The sequence below is a fragment of the Propithecus coquereli genome, unplaced genomic scaffold (assembly GCF_000956105.1).
Source record: "Propithecus coquereli isolate 6110/MARCELLA unplaced genomic scaffold, Pcoq_1.0 Scaffold28, whole genome shotgun sequence".
Classification (NCBI taxonomy): domain Eukaryota; kingdom Metazoa; phylum Chordata; class Mammalia; order Primates; family Indriidae; genus Propithecus; species Propithecus coquereli.
This window is the reverse complement of record NW_012148396.1, coordinates 11,562,681-11,578,841: the sequence shown is the minus strand read 5'-3', so window position 1 is coordinate 11,578,841 and position 16,161 is coordinate 11,562,681. Positions and strand designations below refer to the sequence as shown.

The 16,161-nt window shown below is 54.3% G+C and overlaps 1 protein-coding gene across 1 annotated transcript; it reads left to right on the top strand.

Moving 5' to 3' along the window:
* The first annotated feature begins 8,016 nt into the window (after positions 1 to 8,016).
* Positions 8,017 to 9,840, top strand: LY6H (lymphocyte antigen 6 complex, locus H). Its single transcript, XM_012647983.1, has 3 exons — positions 8,017 to 8,178; positions 8,864 to 8,983; positions 9,256 to 9,840. Exons 1-3 carry the CDS (start codon positions 8,112 to 8,114, stop codon positions 9,489 to 9,491), a joined length of 423 nt encoding a protein of 140 aa, XP_012503437.1. The 5' UTR covers positions 8,017 to 8,111; the 3' UTR covers positions 9,492 to 9,840.
* The last annotated feature ends 6,321 nt before the right edge of the window (positions 9,841 to 16,161 follow it).

Here is a 16,161-nt window from a genome sequence, read left to right as displayed (position 1 = left end):
CCATCTTTTGGGAAACATGGGGTGAGTCCCTGGGACAGATGCATCTTTTCTCTGACTTACCCACATCCATGGCGGCTTGGAGTGTTTTGACAGTGTTGGCCAAAACTGCAAGGCAGGAGGCCCTGTGGCACATCCAAGGTGTGCCTTGCCCCTTGCGCCCGGCCCAGGCCCTGTCCCCACTGCACCTATCAGCTGCCTTCCCAATCATTCACCAGGCTCTGAGCATACAAAGGAGACTTGGGCGTGGCTGTGGGGCACTTGTCGGGTGTCCTCAGCATGTGGACATGGTGTCAGGGTAGCCTGTCACCTCCCACTGCCCCATGTCCCTGGAAACAGGTTTGGGAGGAGGGAGGCAAGGCCAGCTGTCACCAGGTCCCCACAGGGACTCCCCAGACTGGAAAGGCCAGGCCATACCTTGACATTGGTGTGCTCTGTTTCACGGAAAAAGGGCCTTTCTTTTCCTAATCATGATCGAGATTGTTATTCGTGTTTGCAAAAGCCCTGATAGGGTGAAACCGCCTTGCGTTCATTGGGAAGAAGACAGAATAGCCTAGAAACTGGGTTAGGAATCTCGTCTCCCTGGCAACCCAGCCCTGCGTGGGGAGAGCCAGAGCTCAGGCTGCAGCGTTCCCGGGGCCGGCCCTCCTCTCCTCAGGCACGATGCTTCTGCTTCGGCCACGCTGGCACACCGCCCACCCTGCCCAAGGCCATGTACAAGGCAGGCCCTACCCACCTGCATTATCTTTTGCTGTGTGGCAAATTTTCCCACAACTTGGGGGCTTAAAACAACAAAATGTATTCTCTCTCGGGGTCTGTGGGTCAGGAATCCAGGCTCCGCTGGGGCTCTGGCTTGTGCACCCTCACAAGGCTGCCATTAGCTGTCGGGCAGGGGCTGCAGGCTCATCTGGAGGCTCGGCTGGTTGGGAAACTCTCCCAAGCGCGCTCACATGGCTGTCGGCTCCGTCCCTGGTCAGCTGGGCCCTCCGCATGGCTACCTCCTTCCCCTAGCAGGAGGGTCTGAGGGACGGGGAGAAAGTGCGAAGTCAGAAGCCACGGTCTTTTCATAACTGATCTCGGAGGTGACACCCCAACACTCTGCTGTGCTCTCTTCATTAGGCGCAAGTCAGTAAACCCAGCCTGTGCTCCAGGGGTCGGGAAAATGCAGGATGAGAACATGGGTGTGTGGGTCACTGGGAGCCTGCCCACCACACCACAGTCCCAGGCGTGGGCAGGTAGGGCCTGCCTCACTCTGGGCCTGGCACAGACTGTCCGTGTCTCTGAACAGAAGTCTGGCAGAGATTCCCAACCCGGCAGTAGACTGGCTGTGGTCAGCAGGGACCCGTCAAGTGCCACCCATGCCGGTGCAGGGATTCCAGAGTCCAGATGATGGAAAGGGACAGGGGTTGGCCTCGCGCCAGAGCATCCAGGAACAGCCTATATTGTCCTCTGCCCCATAGAGAAGGCAGTGTGGAGTCTGAAATGGACAAGTGGAATTCGGCCAAGGACGGCTGGATCCAGATGCTGCCTGCCTCAAACCCTTCCCAGCCCGTGGCTTTCAGTATAAAATCCAGCCCCTTTCCGCAGCACATACCTGAGCCTCCTGTCCCCTCTTGGATCTCAGCTGCCCCCCACATTGGGCTGCACCCATGCTCCCTCCTGCTCCAGGACCTGGAGCTTGCAAAGCCCCCTCTTTGCCCCACTCAGGGTCTGCCCCTTTTCCAGACCCCCAGGGGTGCTCTGTCCATCCTCTCAGACCCTGCATGCTGAGATTTGGGTCTTGGGCAAAGGCAGATGCGGGCGAGATGGCTGTGAAGCCTGGTGTGGGGAGTGGGCAGGGGGCAAAGAATGGGGGTGGGGTAGAGCAGGGAGGGGTGGAGGCAGCATCTTGGAAGCAGGGAGGATGTTGAGGCTTTGATGGAACAGCTCTGGGGCACTTGGAAGTGGTTGGGCTCAAGGGGAAGGAGGTAGCTTGACAGGAACAATGGGACCTGGGATGGCAACGGCCCTGTGTGACCCTTGGGGGACTGCAGCAACCAGTGTGGATGACAGAGCACCCCACATGGACAGACGGCTCCTGGACTCAGAGCTGCTGGGGTCGGTGACATATAGGGCTGGCATTCCCAACTGTGATGAGTGCCAAGCACCCATATCAGGACCTGGCTTCTGCTATGCCCTTAGCAAGAAGAGCCTGAGCCCTGTGCTGCTCAGGGCTGAACCCCACGGCCAGTGCTTAAGGGGGTGGGTCTGGGGACCCCTTCCCCCCTTCTCAAGACACTGCATCCTTAGGTGATCGCATCTGCTGTCTTCTTTATGCCAACAATGCCCGTGTCTTTGTCTCCAGCCGTAACTTCTCTTTGGAGCCCCAGATGTATGTGAGATCTCCTGTTGGATGCCTCCCAGGCATCCCCGACTTAACAAAGTGCTTCCCGCACCTCTCAAGTCACTGTTCTTCCTGGCCTCATGCACTAGAACCATCTGTGTTCCACCTGGGGGCCTGCAAGGCAGGTGTCCTAGACAGGGACACCACCGAGTCTGTGAGCCTCCCCACTCACTCCATGTCCACAGCCATCGCCCTGATCAGAGCTTCGTCCTCCTCACTGGCTTCCCTGTTCTGTTCCAGAAACTTCTAGTCCATTCTCCACTTGCAGTCATAGGATCTTCTGAAATGTAAATCAGCAACGTCCATCCTTCGTTTCCACTGTTTGTGTTTCCCATTTCTGTAGACATCTTCGATCACTTGCTGCAAAGCCATTCGCACACTTTTCTTAACAGCCAGTTGTCTTTGACGATGAGGGGAGGGCCACAAGAATCTCAGGAGAGGGGCCAATGCCCTTGCTCACTGGATCACAGGCAAGCACGTGCCTCTGATGGGAGCCACTCCTTGTATTAGTCAGGGTTCGCTGCAGGACAAAACCAATGGGACGTGTGAATACACAGAGATTTATCTTAAAGAGCTGGCTTCTATCATCATGGAGGCTGGCAAGTCTGAAACCTGCAGGGAAGCCAGCGGCTGGGGACCCAGGGAAGAGCTGATGTGCAGTTCAAGGCCAAAGGCCATCTGGCATATGATTCTCTCTTGCTCAGGGGACATTGGTCTTTCCTTCTATTCAGGACTTCAAACTGATTGGACGAGGCCCACCACTTTGTGGAGGGCATGTGCTTTACTCAAAGCCCACTGATTTAAATGTTAATTTCACCCAAAAACACCCTCACAGAAACATCCAGAATAATGTTTGCACAAACACCTGGGTACCATGGCCCAGCCAAGCTGACACATAAAATTAATCATTGCACTCCTGGATGGGTATTTTGTTACTTGCAGCCCAAAGACTTCCCGATCTCACACTCTAAAGTCCTTAGCACACAGTCCACCATCTATAATATGATTTCAATGCCACTTGGGGTCTGATATTTACCCTCTTTTCCTACCTCGTCCCTCTCAGGGCTTCCTCGGCTCCCCCATGTGCCAGGTGCACTGACTTCCTCTCCATTTCTTGAACTCACGGAGGTCTTTCCCGCACCCAGCCTTGCACGTCCCTGAGCGCTACTGGTGGCCACCCTTGAAACCTCACTGCGTGTTCTTGGCACCTGAAGGCACCTAAAGGCACCTAAAAGGCATCATGGTCACAGCTGCCTCCAACAATTCGAGGGGCTCAGAACCCTTCAATTCAGATCACCACGTGCTGCTGCTGTCCAGTGCCCCAGTGAAGTCCTTTTAAACTTCACATATCAGACATTTTTTATGATTTTAAAAGACAATGTGAATTTGGATTTCCCTTCTTGTTAGCCAATTTCTTCACCAGCTCTTCTTGCATTCTAGGCCCTCTGTAATACATTCTTTTCCTAAAGTACATTCTTTTGAAGCTTCTTTGGTGAAGGGCTGCTAATGGCAAACTGTCTCCACTTCTCTGAATTGTGTTGATCTGGAAAGATTTATTTATCTAAATTTTTTAAAAAAATAATTGATACATAATAATTTTATATACTTATGGGTATGATGTGATGTTTTGATATATGTATACATTGTGAAATGCTTAAATCAAGCTAATTAACCTATCTACCACCTCACATACTTATCATCTTTTATGTGGCATCAGCATTTAAAATCTACTCTTAGAAATTCTGAAATATAGATTACATTATTATGAACTATAGTCACCATGCTGTGCAATACATCTCAAAAACATATTCCTCCTAACTGAAACTTTGTACCCCTTAACCAACATCTTCCCATTCCTCCTCCCCTGTCCCCAGCATTCTAGTCTCTCTACTTCTGTGACTTCAACTCTTTTAGATTCCAAAGATAAGTGATATCTGTCACAGGTAAGTGACAAATACTTGGTATTTGTCTTTCTGTGTCGAGCTTATTTCACTTAGCATAACATTCTCCAAGTTCATCCACGTTGTCACAAATGACAGAATTTTCTTTTTTTTTTTTTTAAGACAGGATCTCACTCTGTCACTAGAGTGCAGTGGCATCATCATAGCTCACTGCAACCTCAAACTCCTGACCTCAAGCAATCCTCCCAATTCAGCCTCCCAAAGTGCTAGGATTACAGGTGTGAGCCACCATGCCTGGCCTCCTTTTATGTTTCTTAACTTCTCTTTCCTGTTTTCTATCTTCTTATCCTTTGTGCTACATTCTTGATAATATCTTAAATTTACCTTCTAGTTTACAAATTCCCTCTTTAGCCATGTCTAATTTGCTGCCTAACCCATCTGCTAAGTATTTTTTTACAACAGCTTCATTGAGATATAATTTACATACCATAAAATTTACCCCTTTAAAGCATACAATTCGGTGGTTTTTCATATATTTACAGTCGTGCAACCATCATCACTATCTATTTTCAGAACATTTTCGTCACACCCAAATGATTTTTATCACTTCATTTATTTATAGTGCCCATTATCAGTTACTCCCCATTCCTCCCTTCCCCCAGCACAAGGCAACCCCTAATCTATCTTCTGTGTCCCTTTGGATTTTCCTGTTATGGACATTTCATACAAATGAAACCACATAATGTGTGTTTTTCTGTGACTGGCTTCTTCCTTCACTTATCATAAATCTTTTAAGGTTTCTGCTGACCTTTTAGTTTCAATGAAAAGTTTTTCATTTCTAGAGATTCTATTTTTTTCAGATAAGCATGGTGGTCAGTTTGACAGTGTCTTGTTCCTTATTAAATCTTAAACATAGTAAAGGTTAATTTTATGTTCTATATTTGACACCTTCAATTTAGAAAGCTTGCAGTGATTTGAATCTGTTGCTTGCCGTTGTTTCTGCTGAGTCTTACTTTGGAGGCTTTTCTTTGGATATTTGCTGAGTTTTGATTTTGAACTCATTTTTGATTCAGTTAAATCTGTGAGAATCCCAGTCCCTAAGTTGGGGGTTGCTTTTCTGCATGCAGGGGTACTACTGGCTTAGAGCCGTCCTGGTTCCCTTGGGGATCTCAGCGTCCTGTGAGAGTTACCCAGTCTCTTGTGAGGGCTCAGCCCTCTTCTCTCCCCTGCCCACACATTTTGGGCGGGTGTTACGAATGCTTCCCCTAATCCCCAACCTCGCTGGTGTATTCTAGCATAACTTCCAATGACCGGTGTCAGCATCTCTGTGCCAGAGGGAAGATACTCTGCCTGCCTCGTGTGGGCGGCAAGTGGAAAGTGTTGGAGAATGAACCCCCAGAGCAGCCCTCAATCAATGCTTCCTGGAAGTTGCCACAAAAATGCCTTAGTTCCTTCATCCCTTGGTGAAACCACTCTGAGGCTCACATTCCAAATCATTTCCCTGAGCTCCGCTATGAAACCAGGCTCCAGTTCCCCACTATGGCAGTTCACTCAGTCCCACACCTTCGCTGGTCTCTTTCCCCACACCCGGGGCTCATTCCTGCACCTTCGACTACAGCCTGGTCCTGAATCCTTGCCTCAGGCTCTGCATCTGAGAGAATCCACACCAAGACCTGACGCCTCAGGCCCAGTGCAGGTCCAGGCTCTGCCCAGGACTACTTTGGCTTCCACATCAGCCTCCTGATCAGCAGACAGGCTTTGCGGCTCTGTTATCTTATTTACATATTTATTTATGGATTCAGACATTTCTTTTACTTTCCTGAGAGGTCTGCAATGCTTTGAAAGGAATTGTGTTTGGGCTAGGATCCAGTTCTTGTCCTCTGCACCTTATCAATCTCAACTCCTCACTCAGGTCCCAGCTAAAATGTCACATCCTCAGGAGAAGCTTTCCCTGACCCTAATGCGAACCAGGGTCCTATTATGCTTTCTTGTCTACCTCTTCCTCTGCCACCATTCCTCTGCAGCTGCACAGTGGAGTGGTGAGGTACACAGGCTCCGGGGCCCACACTGCTTGGGTCCCAACATTGGCTGTATCACCTGGTCACTGTGGGCCCCTGAGCAGGGAGCTCAGTTTCTCTGTGCTTGGTCTCCTGGTCTGTAGGATGGAAATGATAGTAATATCTGCACAGAAGGGCTGTTGTGAGACTGTCATGAGATGATACACATGAAGTGTTTAGAACAATTCGAACACATAGTTTGTGCTCAATAAATGTTAGCTATAACGGGCACGTCTTGCAAAGGTACACTGCATTAGTGATAACCACGTGTCCCACGTAAGAGCCGGGGCAGCAGAAACCACATCTGTCTTTCCATCGCCTTTCCCAGGGCCCAACGCAGCCCAGGTAAGCGGTTTTCTGGTCGAGTGAATGAAGGCGGGACGAACACCACCAAAGGCAGACTGCGGCTTAACCAGTGCCCGGCAGAGAAGGATCCGGGCACCGGGGCGGCAAGCGCGAAGGCGCAGCACCTTGGAAGGCCCGTGGGGCAGGGCGGGAAGGCGGGAGAGGAAGACAAGAAGCTGGTTGAAGCCTCGAATGCCCAGGCCAGCATTTGGGTCTTGCTGTCTGGGTGCGGGTGTCGTTGGCAACAAAAGTCCCTGGGGCTGCAGCTTCTGGTGGGGGTCTTCACGGATGCTCATAGGAGGAGAACCGCCGAGAACAATCGGAAACGGGGATGAGGAGGGAGGGGCCCAGGATTGGAAGTCTGGTCCCAGAGGTCTGCGAACAGGGATCTGAGCGGAGCACAGCGGCTCTTCCCTCCTCTCCTTTCTGAGTTTCTGTGCGTTTTGCTTCCTTTCGCAATAAACGTTCTTCCGAGAAATTCCAAGGGGAATCTCAGCCAAGCAGAGGGGGGAGGCACCCACGCCTGGCAGGGGGACATGGAGGTGGGGAGGAGTGCGGGGGCCGGGGGCAGCGGAAGAGGGCGCGGGGACCCGGGAGAGCGAGCGCGCGCGAGCGAAGGGGCGCGGGAGGACCGGGACCAGCGACCTGCCGCGGGGACGCGAGCTCCGGGCGCCCCCGCCCCACGCGTCTCCGCTGCCCCCGCCCCCCGCGCGGCCCCCGCCCCGGCTCCGCCCCGCCCCTCGCGCGGGGTCCGCGTCTGCGGCTGCGTTCCCCGAAAGACGAGGCTGCGCCCGGGTTCCGGTCCGCAGGGAGACCGAAGGGCATCGCTCTCAGCGCAGCGCACGCCGCCCGAGCCCGGAGTGCGGACACTCCCGGGATGTGAGTGCGCCCCCCGACCCCGAGGCCCGCGCTCCACGCCCCGATCCGCGGTGAGCGCCGAGGCGCGCGCGCGGGAGGCCGGGAGGGGACTCGGTGCGGGGTTCCCGGCCCCCCAGCCCAGGGGTGGGGGTGGGGACGTGGCGCGCAGCCCTCCCCCAGTCAGCAGGTACTGTCGGCTCTCACCTCCTGCTGCCCTTTCCCGTCCGGACGCACCCACAGCTCCCCAGGGAGGAGAAGACACCCCCCCATACAGGTGCCGGGCTTGGGGAGGGGGCACCTCGGGCCGTCACCTCGCCTGAGAGGGCAGACCTTTTCTCCCGGCGGGGATGCTGTGATAGTGGACTCTCTGGGGGATGGGCTGGGGGTGGGGCTTTCGAGCTCGAGGCCGATCCCCCGCCTTGGATTCCGGGGAGAAGGTTGCATTCTGAGGCTAGAAGAGGGTATGGTCCTTGGGGCTGGGTCACCTGACTGAGGCTTCTCCCCGCCAGGCCTGCGCCCCAGAGGACCCCCGCCCACAGCCCCCGCATTTCCCCGAGGCCCGCCCTGAGCATGCTTCCTGCAGCCATGAAGGGCCTCGGTCTGGCGCTGCTGGCCATCCTGCTGTGCTCCGCGCCCGGTGAGTGGGGGCCCGCGGGGGGCTGGGTCGGGTTCCCCCAGGAGAGCCCGCCGCTGTCTTCTCCGCCGGGCCGGCCCTGAGGCCGCCGTTCTCCGACGGTTTCCACTGTGCCTCCTGGAAAGCCCACACCCCCTCCTGGACCCCGGCGACCCCAGCCGGGCCCTTGCCCGCTCCGCGCCAGCCACGCGGGCCTCGCCCAGTGTGAGAGCGCCGACAGCTTTTCCTTCGGGCATTGTGCGGGTGGGCGGCTGGTCTTGAAAGGATGCCCTTGCTCCCGAGGGCAGAGCCTGGTTCTTGCCCCATCACTTTCTCAGAGCCTCACCGGGCCTCCCATCAAATCCAGTTTGGCCCTTCCTGGCTTGGAACCCACAGAACTTTGGGGGGTGTGTGAGGTGGGGTAGGAGTGTGCAGGAGGCACTGTAGGTGTGAGATATGTGTGGCCAGGTGTGTAATTGTGTGGGAGGGGGGGCAGGGAGGGGCTATAGGACTCCAGAGTCCAGGATGGGCACAGGTTGTCCCAGGGCCTCTCCTCCAGGGGTCAGTCTGGCCTACCCAATCCTGTGGGGTGAGAGCCTGAGCCTCCACCGTCAGGGTTCTGCTAGGAGTGCCTGCAGCTGGCAGGGAGGGTGAGGGGTGCAGGGGCCTGGTTGGCCTCTGGTCATCCTCCTCCCTCCGTCCTGCCCAGCTCATGGCCTGTGGTGCCAGGACTGCACCCTGACCACCAACTCCAGCCATTGCACCCCGAAGCAGTGCCAGCCGTCAGACACAGTGTGTGCCAGTGTCCGAATCACTGATCCCAGCAGCAGTAAGTTGGGCTCTTGGGAGAGGTCGGAGGTGTCCTCTGAGCCCCTCTCGCCTGGGAGAAGAGCATGGGTCTGTGTCAGCATGCTGCCCTGCTGCATGGCAGTGAGCAGGTGCTTATCCCTCCCTGGCTCCATGTTAGCCCCTTCCATATAGTTGGGAACAGTGTGGGTGGGCCAAGGGCTGCCCTGGAGGGGCCTGGGCTGGGTCCTGGGGAGGGTGGGGCAGAGAGGGCTAGGGAAGTCCCCTTCCCAGACCCTACTTTCTCTTCTCCAGGCAGGAAGGATCATTCCGTGAACAAGATGTGTGCTTCTTCCTGCGACTTCGTTAAGCGGCACTTTTTCTCAGACTATCTGATGGGGTTTATTAACTCTGGGATCTTAAAAGTTGAGGTGGACTGCTGCGAGAAGGATTTGTGCAATGGGGCGGCCGGGGCGAGACGCAGCCCCTGGGCCCTGGCTGGGGGGCTGCTGCTCAGCCTGGGGCCTGCCCTGCTCTGGGCTGGGCCCTGAGGTCTGCTGTCTCCTAGAGGCTTCTGAGCTCTGTTCCCTTGGGCTTGTCACTGCCCCCTCCCCAGCCTGGCCTGGCTGGGGCTCGGGGCAGTCTCAGCCCAGCTCCGTGGCCTGTGGCTCTCACCCCTCCCCAGATATGAGACCTGCCTGTCTCTCCACCAGCTCCAAGTCCCAGGCAGCCAGACGTCTCCAGTAAACCAGGTGTCTGGGCAGGAGGCCTGGGGATGAGGGCAGGGGGTTGGGACCCCCAGGTCCCAGAGGGGAGGTGAGGCCAAGCCAGACACAGCCCAACAGCCTGGCTGCAAAGGCATCTTCTACGGAGAAATAAAGTCACTTATGAGTCCTGAGACCCGGGTCTGAGCCTGGGAGTTGGAGTGTGCTGGTGGTGGGGTGTCCTGGATGAGAGCAGGGAGTGAGGGGCTGAGAAAGCAGAGACGGTGGGTGGGGGGTTCACCCATGCTCAGGAGGCCTAGGGGCAGAGGGTGCTGGGTGGGTGTGCTGTGGCTTCTGGGGCCTGGTGAGGTTTGGGAGCACTTGTGGGGGCGGAGTTAAGATGAACAAGATCACAGGATGGGCGGGGGAGCGGGGTGTGGGTGGCATTGGAACTGTGTGTGCACACACCACAGACGCCAGATGGGCACACATGCACACACCTGTACCCGCAGTGACACATTCCGTATCCACACCCTGCTTGCACACACACGGGCTCACTCCCACAGGCGTCCCCACGCACATGCACTGAAATGTTGACATCACACCAGCTCAGACTGCTGTGTCCCAATGCACCTGTGCATGCCTGCCCCGGACGCTCAGTGTCCAGCACACACGTGGGCAGTTGCAGATGCATAGACGTGCCGGTGTGTGAGTGTCCTCTGGCTCCTGCCAGGCTCTCTTACCCCTTGGGGGTGGTCAGTGCTGGGGGCCAGCTCCCCTGAGCCTCCAGCCAGCTGAGAGCCACTGGAGCTGCTCCAGGCTGAGTGGAGACCCTGCCTCACTGGACATCCACCCCTCTGGCCGGGGGCTGAGGAAACCGACCTGCCTCGTGGGCTGGCACAGATGGCCTGGGCACTGCGCTGAGCAGGGAAGACCCAGCCAGGCAGCTGTTCCAGCTGTGGGTTGCCAGTTTCATCCCTGCATCCCTGATCCACCCCAGCCTCCCTCACCCACTGGCCACAGTGCTCAGTACTCTACCAGTGGCTCGTCCCGTGGCCCAGGCTCACCATGCGATGCTTGGCAGACACCCCAGGGCTTCTCTGGGGCCTGATCTTTGGCCAGTACTTGCTGATGCCACCTGTGGCTGACCCAGACCTGTGGTCACTGCTGAGTCCTGGACTCCTTGGAAGAAAAATGGTTCCTGTAAGAGCTGGGTTTGGCATTCCTCCCAGAGCGATGGAGAGAAATCTGGGGTTCAGGGTGGTGAACCAGGGAGAGAGCGGGCAGGGCCTTCAGCCCTCACCGGGAAATGGTGTCAGCCCCCTGCCGGTGGACGCAGCTGAGGGACTTTTCCACAGACTGCCGGCTCCTCTGCTGCTCACTGTGTACCCCTGGCCCCTCCCTGCCACCGCACCCCCTTCAGTAAAGTGTACTGTCCTCGGCTTGTGTCTGGTGTTTTGGGGGCCTGGGGACTGCAGAGCAGCTTGAGAATTTGGAAGAGGCAGGAAGCCAGAGCCAGTGAAGACCCCTGGGCAATGGAACACCACCCCCGCAAGCCTTGGTGGTGTAGGGAGGACGTCCCACGGAGATGAAGTTTCATCCAGTTTCCACTTAAATATTTGTGTGCCGAATTTATTATCTCAGGGAAGTATTTAAAAACACAAAAGGAGCACCTCACATCTTTGAAGAATTATATAAAATTAGAAGGAGCTGCCCTCTGCCTTTCCTACCCCTTCCCCTCTGGATGGAGGGGTTTCGGGGGCGCAGGGAGCACACCGCCAGACCTCCACATCTCAGCTCCCACCTCCGCTCAGCCAGTTCCCTCCTCTCTATCACGGTTTACCCATCATCCTTCTGCAGCAAACAAAATTGTCTTTGAATGGTGGAGCTCCACAGTGCTGTGAAGTGCTTAGGGCGGCACGTGGGCAGTGCCGCCCCAGCCTTGTTACTGAGCAGGTCACCAGCAGCAGCCTTCCCGGTCAGTACGTCTAGGGCAACCTTTCGTTTTCCATGTCTGCTTAGTATTCCCTTGAGTGAGCGGACTATTGTTTATTTAATCATCCCTCATTGGTGGGCATCATTTCCAGTCTTTTGTCATCAGCAACACTGAAGTGACCGTCCTTGTCCTCATGTCTTTATGGGCTCAAGTGGTTATCCATGTGGCTTGATTCCTAGAAGGGGTCACTGAGCGAGAGGAAATCTACTAGAAAGGGAAACAGCTGCCGGTAAGAAGGCGATGTCGGTTTATATTCCCGCCAATTCCTCACACCCTCGCTTGTAGTGGGTGTTATTCGACGTCAGGAAGGTTTGCCGGTCCTGTAGACAAAATGTAGACTCCTAACGTCTTCTCTGTTTGGTTCTGTGATTGCCTGGGCACATCCTCTGCCTGCCCCCCTGTCATGGCATTCATCTTTTTCTTACCGATTTGTACAACCCTTTGTGTGTCAGGGACGTGAACGTTCCCCATGTTTTATGTTCTGCAAGTATTTTCCTGCAATCTGTCGCTTGTGTCTTTGTGTCTTTGTGTCACTGTACCTATGTGTATGTTTTAAAGTTCGATGTGGTCGAATCTGTCTAATTGTTTTTTTTGTGGTTTGGGGCTTCATATCTTAGGGGAACCTCCTCCACCCCTATCTTATGAAAAGTCTCTCTATTTCCTTCTGATAGTTTTATGGATTTGGTTCCTGCAGTCAGGTGTCCAGTTCATCCAGGGCTTATTTCTGATGTGGCAGGAGGTGGGGAGTCCTTAAATAAGCCCCTGATTTAGCATGCCACCTTTAAGATAGAATGTGTCCTGGCTGGGTGGGATGGCTCATGCCTGTAATCCTAGCACTCTGGGAGGCTGGGGTGGGAAGATCGCTTGAGATCAGGAGTTCAAGACCAGGCTGAGCAAGAGCGAGACCCCGTCTCTACTAAAAATAGAAAAAATTAGCCAGGCATGGTGGTGCCTGTAGTCCCAGCTACTCGGGAGGCTGAGGCAGGAGGATCGCTCGAGCCCAGGAGTCTGAGGTTGCTGTGAGCTAGGCTGACGCCACAGCACTCTAGCCCGGGTGACGAAGCAAGACTCTGTCTCAAAAGAAAAGGGAAAACAGAAAAAAAAAAGAATGCATCTCATATGTTTCCAAGCTGCCACCCGTGGGGCTTTCACGGCCAGTTTGTCGCAAGTCATTTCACGCCGCGGTGTTTTGATGATGGCAGCTTTGCAGCATGTTCAGCAGCTGGTAGGGCAAGTGCCCCTCCTCACTTCTTTTTTAAAAAGTTATTGCTGCTTCTCACAATTTATTCTTACAGATGAATTTTAGGATCCAGTGGCCCAGGTCCAGAGTAACACTATTAGACATTGAGGAGAGTTATGTCTTTACTGTGTTAATTCTTCCCACTCAGAAACTCGTTGTATCTCATCTTTACTTAGCCTCCTAAGTATTGTCCCTCTGTGCAGTTTTACAGTTTTCTTCGTGTGGGTTGTGTCTCTTCCTTGATGTATTGCTAGGTAGTTTATGGTTTTCTAGTGTTGTAAATGGGGTTTCCCCTTTTTCCTTTAAATTTGGCCATTTTCAGTGTGGTGAGCTGATGATTTTATTTTCTCAGTGATATTCTTTTCGGAAGTTCCCCCACCCCATTCAAGCGGGTGGACTCAGGTGCTTGTTGCCTGAGGGGAGAGGTTGATAGGGCAGACCCCTTCGAAGCCCTTGGATCTCTGGCCTTTGTGTTTCCAAAAGCCAAAGCCCACATTGCCACGGGCCTCTCTCAGACAACGTCACAACGGAGGGCGTGAGTCTGAGGAGGACTCTCTCAGAGCACTTCAAGATACAAAGGCGCAAAGGAGTGGGACTTCCCTCACACCAGGATGGGACACCCTGGGTGGGCAGGGAGAGAGGGTGTGGGGAGCTGATAAGAGCTGAGGCCGGAGGCCCAGAGAGAGGCTCCACGAGGCTTCCTGGGCTGTGCTCCCAAGAGGCCTGGGACTCAAAGCGTTGCCATCGCAGGTCAAGGCATGCAGGCCACAGGCAACCTCAGAACCGACAGGCTGTGACATGGCCCAGAAACAAGAGGGTGGGGTAAGGGACTCCGATAAGGCGAAGGCCCTGTGTGCATTAGCCAGTGGTCGAGGACCATGGGGACCAAGGGGTGTTTCGATAGTTGTATGAGTAGATGGACTTGTCTTCCTGCCCCGTCAGACACAGCCTGGGAAGGAAGATACAGAATGCTGCATTGACCATGTCAAGCTTCTGCCACCCCGGTAAGATGGGTGGGTCTAGAGATAAAAACCGTGGGGATACTGAGGTCTCATTTGTGGGCTGGGCTCACACTCTCCTCTCTAGCGTGTTGTCCGGCCTCTTGGCTGTAGACCAGAGCCCGCCTGAGCTGGTGTAAGCAGAGGGTTTAATGAGGGACTTTGGTGGGAGGACTGGAGGCCCGGGGTCCAGGTGTGGCCTCCGGGAAACACCTGGAGCATGTGGTGGAGCTGGCCTGGCTGGCACTGCCCCTGCCTGGCCTACGGCTAGGAGGCCTGTGCCACCTGCATAGCACTTCTTGGCTGTGCTGCCTGGATGTGTCTCCTTGGCAGAGGCAAAATCCTAGCTATGCCCCAGGAGCTGGGAAGATGCAAGATGTGGTTTCAGAATTCTGCAAGGAGAAAGTGGGATCCACGATGCAGGAACTATCAGAAATGTACAGAGGGCATTCGGGTGATTTGAGGCAGCCACAAATAACAGTACAATGTTTGTAAGGAGAGGTACTTGTTTTTGAATGCACATATTCCTGAATTCCATTATGACCAGAAGATCTTACATTTTCAAGGTATACAACCATATAATCTATAGATAAAGACAATTTGGTCTTCCAGTATTTATATGTAGATCGCTTATTCAGTTTCTGTGTCTGTTGTATTAGCGGGACTTCCAAAGCATAGCTGAGTAATGACGGTGACCCGGGGGGTCTGTGTTAAAGGAAGGTGTTTCCTGTTACACCGTAAAATGATGTTTGCTGTTGGATTTGAAAATCAGTCTTTATTTAGCTGAGACTCTTTATTTATTCATATGTCAATTAGATTTTTATTAGGAATGGCTGATGAATTTAAAAGAAATGCCCTTTCATCATCTATTGATATAACTACATATTTCCCTCGTTTAATGAGAAGCTAATAGAGTGAGTTCTATTGCTAGTTTTCTTAGTGGTGAGCCACCTTGGCACTTGAGATATTATTCTTTGAAACCACAACCAGATTCAAATGGCCAGGATTTGGTTAGGATATTTCCATCGTAGGGCATTTGATCACTTTCAGATTGGTATATGTCCATAGTTTTCCTTTTGATATCTTTACGAGGAACATATGAGCTGTTTCCCACCTCCCTGGAGCAGTCTGGCTGCTTAGGGGTCAGGTCCCAAGTAGGAGCTTTGAGGTTCTTCTGCCTCCGTCCCGGGGGTGGCTGGGCAGGGAAGATGCCAGGTCAGTGGTGATCTGGGCCCTCCCTTTCCTACCTGCTTAGTGGGTGCTGGGCCCCTCAGTGGGGCTAGGCCCTGCGGCTTCCAGAGCACATCCATCTCCCGATTATGGCCCAGTTACAGGTCTGATTATGACCACTTTATACCTGGGAAACAGGTTTAGAAGAGGTAAGACGTGGACGTACCAAAATCTTCACTGGATTTGCAGGAAATGTCAGACTGCCTGGATTCAAATTTCTCTTCTACCGCCTCCTTGCTGTGTGATCCTGGCCAAGCTCTGCACCTCTCTGAGCCTGGTCCTGTGTCTGCGAGGTGGGACATACCGAGCTCACAGGGGTCTTGTGCATGTGGAGGTGAGGCTGATCTAGAACCCAGCCTCTGGCCCCTTCTGTTCCAAGCTGGCAGAATGCTGGTCCTGGCAGGATGGATACAAGTGGGGAGTGTGGGGTCGTGGGAGAATCAACACCTCCCTCTTCCCTGTTTTCTTCCTGGGCACGTAGCTTGTCCCTGCTCCTTCCCCAGGATCCTTCCAAGCTTCTCCCAGGCTTCTGGGCTCTTCTTAAGCACAGCCAGTCCTGGGATGCCTTGGCCTTTCCTCTAGAGCTGCTCCTCCACCCAGGCGGCTGCTAAGGATATCTCCTGCCCTGGGGGGACTTGTCTCTCCTCTCCCAGTCCAGCCCCTGCCTGGGTGTGCCTGGGTGGAGGCCCCAGGCCACAGCTTGCAGCTCAGCCCTGCACTTCAGAGCGTTGATACCTGCTGGAAGGTAGAATCGAGACAGACAGAATCCCCCAAACTCCTTGCTGCTTCATGCTCTACAAGATGGACATTTAGCTGGAAAGTTCCCAGACACCCCAGGCCTTTGCCCAACGCCACACACAGGAGATGGAAGCTCCTTGAGTTTCGCCAGCGGGTGGGAGGAAGGCTGTCCAGCCCTCGAGACAAAGCCTCGGATTGAAAAGCTGTGCTCCTCCTCCGTTTGCCCGCAGAGTTTTACGACACCCCTGACTCGGGGACTGAGTGCGACCCCCGCAGAAGGATGCCCTGGCGACCACGGGCAAGGCGGAGCACAGG